The 9,208-nt window shown below is 46.5% G+C and overlaps 1 protein-coding gene across 1 annotated transcript; it reads right to left on the bottom strand.

The window, feature by feature from the left end:
- Positions 1-929: 929 nt before the first annotated feature.
- Positions 930-8,166, bottom strand: actc2 (actin, alpha, cardiac muscle 2). The gene is made up of 7 exons (XM_056294045.1): positions 8,069-8,166; positions 5,870-6,014; positions 4,791-5,115; positions 3,508-3,669; positions 2,822-3,013; positions 1,842-2,023; positions 930-1,316 (listed from the first exon to the last, which is right to left on the bottom strand). Exons 2-7 carry the CDS (start codon positions 5,996-5,998, stop codon positions 1,173-1,175), a joined length of 1,134 nt encoding a protein of 377 aa, XP_056150020.1. The 5' UTR covers positions 5,999-6,014; positions 8,069-8,166; the 3' UTR covers positions 930-1,172.
- Positions 8,167-9,208: the final 1,042 nt, after the last annotated feature.

Raw genomic sequence — 9,208 nt, 5'->3', positions numbered from 1 at the left:
TTGGACCATTCCACCCATCCATCCACCCATTATCCTGCTCTCAGGGTCCAAATCAGCTTTTAAACACCGTCATTATTTCAGACATTCGCATGAATACCTGCTGCTGCTTTTTCAACCGCTAACATCTGCTACCAGCAATTATTATTAGTCGCTTCGTCTCTCCGTCAGCTGTTGTTTTGTGACTGCTGGTGTGTAGGTTATTTTCTAATCTTTTGTGTGTTTTTGTTGCCTGGGTGTGTTGCTGTACCAACTCTTTGCCAGGCCGCCACTGTAAATGGGAAGCTGTTCTTCATGAACTACCCGGTGAAACAACGGTCAGATCAATAAAGAGGGAACGAAAGCTACGGGCTGATACGGTGCACGACAAGAACCCGTTCAGACGCACCTGATGGTCCAATAAGGGAGGCGGGGTAGTTTTGTGTGTTATTGTCGGTCCTGCTTGTGGGGCTTTTTCTTCCTTTCCTTCACGTCGGGCAGTGGACGACGTGAGGAGACGCTGGCGGGAGAGATTTGCACGGGGGAGACTTGTTTCGGAGACAGAGAAGGAAGGCGGTACTGGCCCAAATGGTACACAGTGCGGTGGCTAAACTTAGGTGTAGTGTCAGATCCAGTAAATAATCTCTTTACCGTGTTGCCTAGCTTCTAAATATAGAGCAACTTAAGAGGGCAGCCCAGTGATACCTGTCGGTCACAACCACAGTGGCACCCTCCCCTGAGCTGATTCTGTCTGTCCATCTCAGACAGATACACAGACAGACAGGTAGACAGACATCCATCCATCCATCCACCCAAGGACCATCACTCCTGCTTCCCAGGATGGGCTGTTCTCTCTGAACTATAAATAGCATTTTCCTCAGGGTCACAAATCCTGAACCCTGCTCAGGTTACAGACACACAACAGAGTTGACAGCACGGTGCACAACTACAAGTTCCCGGTTCTCGTTTATTTTATAAACCGATAAATATCCACGTATAAATAACGAACGTCGCAATCCAGAGAACGACAACAAAGTCAATACAACAAACTGTACATCGTCAAACGTAAAGGAAGGCTGTCTGTCTGTCTTCACATCAGCAGCCACAGGCAAAGGTAACGTCGAGGTTTTTTTTCCTTTCTTTTTTGAGCCGGCTGCCATGGCAACGGAAACATAAGGAGGGAAGAGTTTGGTTTCTTAGAAGCATTTCCTGTGGACGATGGAGGGGCCGGCCTCGTCGTACTCCTGCTTACTGATCCACATCTGCTGGAAGGTGGACAGAGAGGCCAGGATGGACCCGCCGATCCAGACCGAGTACTTACGCTCAGGAGGAGCGATGATCTGCAGAACAAGAGAGGGATATATGGTTAGTTGTTGTTAATATTACTATTGGGCATTTTGTAGATATAAAATGACCTTTGCTTCAAGACAGTCGTTCAGTAAAACTAAGGTCTTAGTGCTTAGGCGATAATCGGGTTTATCCACTGCATTTCCTCCTATCACAAGTAGTTGTCGTTGTAGTAGCTGTAGTAGGAGTAGTAGTGTTATGATAGCAGAAGAAGTAGTCATGGTAGTAGGTGTGTGCATGCACATTCAGAAATGGAGGTACCAGAGGAGCACATTAAGGTCCATCTTGCACAGATGTACCATCACAGGTACATTTTGGTCCCTTGGCACACATGACTGTACCTCTGAAGGTACAACTGGTCGGGGCACAAAAGGACTTGCAACAAAGGGTACTGTATTTGTACTCCTATGTTAATACTCCAAAAGGCACAGTCCAGTTCTGCCTCTTCTGAGAGGGTGTTAGGGCAGGGTGAGGGGGTTTGGGGCTGGTGGGGGTTAACAGCCGAAGACGGCACATACCTTGATCTTCATGGTGCTCGGGGCGAGGGCGGTGATCTCCTTCTGCATGCGGTCAGCAATACCAGGGTACATGGTGGTACCGCCGGAGAGAACGTTGTTGGCGTACAGGTCCTTGCGGATGTCGATGTCACACTTCATAATGCTGTTGTAGGTGGTCTCGTGGATGCCCGCGGACTCCATGCCTGTGAATCCACAGAGAGGAGAGTTTGTGCGAGGAAACAAATCCGGAGTATTCACTGACGTACTTTGGTTCGTGCTTTCCGAAACCTACAGCGTGTATTTACATCCCTTATTGCTTCCCGTAGCACTTTGTGAGGTCACTGTGTAGTTGGAAGCGCTTAACCCTCATGATCCACTCGCTGATTAACAGGGATATACTGGTACTGGATATCGGGATGATACCAGACTAAAATGGAGACTCATATCAAAGATTTTAGCCAAAACTAAAATTCACAGATAAACACAAAATGGTTTGATTTACTGCTTTTTTTGGCACATGGAAGCCTGTGTTGCTTAAGTGATGGGATTCGGATCTCAGTTGTTTTGCCCATTGAGCCCAAACTAACAGTCTAAATCTGTACTGGTCAGAAAAAGTAATGACTCTGATTGGTGCTCGGTATCGGACGATACTTAAAGATTTATAGTCAATATCATGACGGCAGTGAAAACGTGAAAGCGGTTTATCCCAAATAATCAACAACTGACGCACAGTTCACACTGACCCAGGCCATCTTTGGATTATAAAGCAATGCACCTGCAACCTAATATATTTTATCTTAATCTCAATTATAATATAATATTAATAGTCATAGTTAACAGCTCTCAATCAAAATGAGTCATTTTGACCCCCAGAAAAGAGATTAGATTCCACTGCTGCTGCTGAAATTGAACAGCTCCATCATCGTTTAACTGAGCTCGTGTGTGGACGGCTCGCGTTCGGCCATGAAGTATCGACCGGGTATGTTAACGCGGCTCCTCACCAATGAAAGAAGGCTGGAAGAGGGTCTCGGGGCAGCGGAATCGCTCATTTCCAATGGTGATGACCTGGCCGTCTGGCAGCTCGTAGCTCTTCTCCAGCGAGGAGGAGGAGGCGGCGGTGGCCATCTCGTTCTCAAAGTCCAAGGCCACGTAGCAGAGCTTCTCCTTGATGTCGCGCACGATCTCTCGCTCAGCTGACAAAACAGAAAAATAATGGTTTTTACTTTTTGTCACAACAGATTAAAAAAAACCATCACTTTCTCCACAGAGGAAAAAGATTCATCTTAACAGTTGTGTCGAGTTCAACAGCCAGTGACAGAGTATTCAGTCTGCCATTTTACATTTGGGGAATAATAAACAAAGACAACATTAGAAAACTTTCTTTCAATTAAAATTATTCACCAGATTCAAAAAAAAAATGTAGGTGCAATTTCACCATTAATGGGTATATATACCTGGTGTGTGTGCCTCCTTGATAACCTTAATCCCACAGCCACCCAACTGATGCCTGTTCACCAAACATCCAATCTAAAGTGTGAATATGGGCTGTATGCCAACATTACACTACAAGGGATGTTTACATCGCCGCCTGTGTGTGAGTGAATGAATTTGATGCGAGAGTCTTGTGAGGTGAACAGTCTGGATGTCGAGTCTTCTTGTTTCTCTCCTCAGGTGTTGTCGGACTCACCTGTGGTCACAAAGGAGTAGCCACGCTCGGTCAGGATCTTCATCAGGTAGTCGGTCAGGTCGCGGCCGGCCAGGTCCAGACGCATAATGGCGTGAGGGAGGGCGTAGCCCTCGTAGATGGGCACATTGTGGGTTACGCCGTCGCCAGAGTCGAGGACAATACCTGATAAGATGGTAAGTTCAATTATCTTTTTTTTTTTAAGAAATATGCTAAGTAGGTGGGTTAGTAAAAAAGACATGAGCAAGGCAACAGGAAGAAGAAGTGGAGTTGGTCCCCGGGCGCTGCAGCTGCCCAGCGCTCCTGTGCAATAGGACGAGTCAAATGCAGAAACCAAGTTTCATTGTAAGCTACGATGACAAAATAAAGTGGGCTTTCTCTCTCCAAGCAGAGTAAAGTGTTTTCCTGTGTTTCGGTTCAGCGTTGTGGCAGAACTACAACCTCCCTTAGCCACAAAATGGTGGAACAAACTCCCAGGTCTTCAGAGATACTGACTTGCTTACTTCATTCGAGAAAGAGCTAAAAACTTTTTCTTCCAGGCCGACTTCAATCCTTCAACGGTCTCCGGTGGCAATGTGATGTAAATATGAGTTTGTGAGAGCTGTTATTATTGTGCCCTCTACCTGCACTGGATATTTTATGCTTTTATTACGGTGGTAGTATGTCTGTCATGCTGATATGTGTCAGTGTAAATCTGCTTTGACTTGACGTGTACTCTCACTATGATGTGGTTACTATGTAGCAGATGTACTTCTAATACGTCATATAAGTACAACTGGGGTAAGATTACTATTTGCATTCTATGATGCCAACTGGTATCATACAAATTTATCTACTGATTGCCGACTCTCTTGTAAGTCACTTTGACAAAAGCGTCTGCCAAAATGAGTAAATGGAACCACTGATGATGATGACGACGAAATTTGATTAAAAAAAAAGGGTCTAATCAGCAATTTAATTGACCATATAAAATTTAGGTATATTCACATACTTAGTTGAGGAGTTTGAGTTATCAACTCAAAATAAGCATTTCTCAGCTGATTGTAATGATGATGATATGCGAGCAGCTATTATGATGTATACATCAATATTGTGTAAAAGTCCCTATAATTATCACGATAATATTTTCCATATTGCCCAGCATTACTACCTGCGTGGTCACCAGTGTAAGAATTCAAACTTCTGCCATCGTTTTCACTGCAGGTCCCTGACTGCATGTCATCCAAAAAGCTTAAGATTTGCTAGATAAATGTACATACGTAACATATTTCGGTATCCGGGCTCACCTGTGGTACGGCCGGAGGCATAGAGGGATAGCACGGCCTGGATGGCCACGTACATGGCAGGGACGTTGAAGGTCTCGAACATGATCTGGGTCATCTTCTCCCGGTTGGCCTTGGGGTTGAGGGGGGCCTCGGTGAGCAGGGTGGGGTGCTCCTCGGGGGCCACACGCAGCTCGTTGTAGAAGGTGTGGTGCCAGATCTTCTCCATGTCGTCCCAGTTGGTGATGATGCCATGCTCGATGGGGTACTTCAGGGTCAGGATACCCCTCTTGCTCTGGGCCTCGTCTCCCACGTAGGAGTCTTTCTGACCCATGCCCACCATGACGCCCTGTGAGTAGGAGGAAGAGGTAGAGATCGGGAATATTGGCGCTGAGTTGAGGGGGGTTGTCTAAACACTCGGACAGAATTGAATTTTTTACCTCGACCCAAGACTGGCTTTGTGGGTTTATTTAAACTATTTGTGTTCAAGCAATTGGACACCATTGCCTAGCCATTCCTCTGGATATGACTCGTATTACTACTACTTCCTGAGCTATTATCATAAACAATAATTATTATACTTCAAATAGACACAAGTAAAAGTTATCAGAATGCAGCACAGTTTGCAGTGCAAACGGGTTTGGCTAGTTAGATGAGCTATCGTGGTTTTCAGTCTGGTACATTTGGTACAGGGTTGTGTATATATGTATATCAGTCTGGTAGATCTGGTATATGGTTTTGTATATGTGTATTTACTTATACATGGAATTACGTAGGACATGTATTTGGATTGTTGGAATTGAATTTGTATTTTAATGTCCAGGCTGTGGCAACTAATTTCCTTAATTAGGAAAATACAGAAATGATCCCTGGGTACCACCAATACTACTAGTTTTCTATCTTTCCTGGTAGTTCATTATACTTATACTTTCACCTGTTGTTCCGGTTATTCCAGCCTCCAATCAGGGAGGTTTTTACACCTGGAAAAAACAGTTGAATACAGTGACCTACCCGGTAGGGTAGAAAACCAGCAGTACTGGTACCTGAGGACCTGGTTGAAAACTACGGTACGAGTTAACTCTGCTTCAGGTGCATCACCTCACCTGGTGGCGTGGGCGGCCCACGATGGAGGGGAACACAGCACGAGGAGCGTCGTCTCCAGCGAAGCCAGCCTTCACCAGACCGGAGCCGTTGTCGCACACAAGGGCGGTGGTCTCATCGTCGTCACACATGATGCCAGCTGGTTTTCTGGTAAGAAAACAAAAAGTTGGTTCTAAGTAAGTACACCTTAGTTCTTGGAGTTTTTTGCGAATACGTTGATTTATGGTTGGCAAATTTTGAATGTATGTTAAATAAGAAAAAAAAACCTGTTAAAAAAGCTAATCTTGTAAAAGAAAAATATAAATCTTAAAATGTGTGTTGCACAAATACCAGTTTAATAATCCTGTCCCAAGATTCAAAGATTGGATTGTCTCAAATTTCACCTTAAGAAAAGTGTCGGCCATCAAAATGTCCATGTTTTTGGTGTATGACTGTGCCATACCTCTTTCATTTTATTCTTATTTTGACATATATTATGTCATTAAGTAATATATCTGATGTTAAATCCCCATATAGCACAGCTGATTTAACATCAGGTCTTCTGTATTAGACGTATTAGATGTCTGTCAGTTATCCCAGTCGCCCCCCCCCCAAAAAAAGCTTATACAGGGAACAAATAAATTGGGTCAAAACCTCAAGTTTTAAGTTAATACATATCAAATTCCAGCTGAAATTATATATATATATATATATATATATATATATATATATATATATATATATATATATATATATACACGTATATATATATATATACGTATATACGTATATATATGATATGTCCAACTCATTTGAGCAACATGTTTTAATGAAATATTCAGTTTATAGTGGATAGTAGTAATTTATAGTGGCTGAAACTAGACTATATGAAACAAACCAAATGAAACTAAAGCAAACGAAAATAGAGTTAAATGAATTAAACTAATGTAATACAAAAAGAAAACCAGATGCGGTTGATCTAATCAGAGATAAGACCACGTTTTATTCACCAGCAGTCCCGCAGCCCATTATAAAATCGTGGTAGCCTATTCCGAAGTTAAACTCACTAAAATAAAGTGGTTTTCGGGATATAGGCTGTACTTCCTTAATCCCGTGGGGAAGTTTTCCCTCTGCATGTAACCCAGCCAGTGGTGGATCTAGAGATTTTTTCCTGGGGTGGCAACAGGGGTGGCAAGACTGTGTCCCAGAGGTGGCAGCTGCCACCCCCTGTTGCCACCCTGTAGATCCGCCCCTGTGAGGAGGGAGGGGGGATTCTAAACCGGCGACTTCTGTTTGAGATGAGTTTGGTGATGGGTCTCGTTGACCTTCACCATGTGTGTACATAAAATATACTTTAAAAACACATTATCTGATTTATAAACGGGGTGGCAACAGGGGTGGCAAGACTGTGTCTCAGAGGTGGCAGCTGCCACCCCTGTTCCCACCCCTGTAGATCCGCCCCTGGTGGATCTACAGGGGCGGCAACAGGGGTGGCAAGACTGTGTCCCAGAGGTGGCAGCTGCCACCCCTGTTGCCACCCCTGTAGATCCGCCCCTGCACCCATCCCAACACCCACTGGGCAGCTGCTTGAGGGCCCGCTCCAGTTCTTCTTGCCCTGCCTCGGTGGGGGCGCACAGGCAGGGGTATTAACCCCGACCCACACGTCTGTCGATGGTGGGAGGACACCGGAGGACGCCCACCGCAGACGGGGGTGGCATGCAGCCTCCACACGGAGGAGGAGGAGCTGGGCACCGTCTCGCTGTGACGTAGCGGCGCAGACGGGGGTGGCATGCGGCCTCCACACGGAGGAGGAGGAGCTGGGCACCGTCTCGCTGTGACGTAGCGGCGCAGGCCCGGATCACGTGACCCCCCCCAACCCCCAAAATGGCGGTTTGAAACAATGACCGCGAATGCTCCAAATATACTCTGTCTCCCGCGTAAACACACTTAACTTAGACGGCCGACTTTTACCCTTCTCTTCTCTTCTTTTCTCGCCGTTATCCCTGACTCTTTTCTTTCCCGCTCTTTTACGTTTGTTTTTACAACGCAAAAAAACCAAAAAAAACAGAGACGAGGGTCGCGAACTAGCGGCCATGTTTTCGTGCACCAGTAACGTCGCGTACTGTAACGTCCCTGACAGACAAACAAACAAACAAACAAACAAACAAACAAACAAACAAACAAACAAACACACACATCCTTTAGAGGTGTACCTTCCTCACCTTTACCCTCTGGCGGCGCAGTGCCTAGTTCCGGCGCCCCGTGTGTTCCCTTAAAAGCTGTCCGGGTTGGCGTCCTCGGCAGTCTGGCCCTGGGTGTTGTGTTTGTGTTGCGGCGGCGGACCGGATTTATACCCCGCGTGCTCCTCTCCACGCGCGTCCTCTCACCCTTATATGGCCAGCCCCGTGCGTCGCGGCGCGCGGTGGCCATGAATGGAAGACCCGTCACTCTGCCTCGCCCTTGTATGGACGGCGTCCAGAGGAGCGGCACAGTGGGTCGCGACGGTGACAAGAGAGAGGGGGGGGGGGTTCCTCTATTCCCCGGAGCAACCGCTGACGGATAAGGGTTCGGTCGTTCGGAAAGGTCCAGAAAGCGGAGTGGGCCCGGACGGGCCCGGGCGGGGTAAAACACAGACTCTGATGAAAGACTGGACCGATACGCAGTCCGCCTCGTCGACACAGCTGAGGACTTCTCTTCTGTTTTAAGGCCGCGTCGAACGCCGGTGCCGCTCGTACAGAACCGGTACGGACCGGGCTCACCAAGGCGTGAGATCTAATGGCACTTATGAAAGCACTCAATGAACAGAAGAGGGGTCTTATTATCGACTTAAAACATCTTTCTTTCCTTCAGTCACACCTTTCCAAACACACGCACGCACACGCACGCACACGCATGCACGCACGCGCACAGAGATACGAAGACGGCATAAGATGTTAAGAGGCTGTAATAAATGTAACTTAAACACACGCATAGGAGCTATTGAGAGCCTGCAAGACAATTTCTGATAAACTACCCCCCCCCCATCCTCTGTGGATAGCACACGTTGCCATTGAACCTCTAGTTAATGCTCTGTATTGTTCATGAGGGTGGGGATACCTTCAGGGGACCAGACGGGTAAGACGGGGTCCAGCCCATGTAGGATTTCAGAAGTCAGCAGAAGCCCCTTGAAGTCTGATCTAACATGGGTAGGAAGCTCAGTGAATGATGGGGGGGGGGGTAAGAGTCGGTGTAGTGTGGTCACATTTCCTAGGTTTAGTTAGGACTCTAGCGGCAGCATGCTGAACCACCTGAAGCCTTTTAGCACGAGCGTGTGGCAGACCTGAGGACACAACAGCACAGGGATCAGGTCTGGGTGAAACAAC

The sequence above is a fragment of the Lampris incognitus genome, chromosome 15 (assembly GCF_029633865.1).
Source record: "Lampris incognitus isolate fLamInc1 chromosome 15, fLamInc1.hap2, whole genome shotgun sequence".
Classification (NCBI taxonomy): Eukaryota; Metazoa; Chordata; class Actinopteri; order Lampriformes; family Lampridae; genus Lampris; species Lampris incognitus.
The sequence above is the reverse complement of the archived record's forward strand: the minus strand, read 5'-3'. Positions and strand labels throughout refer to the sequence as shown.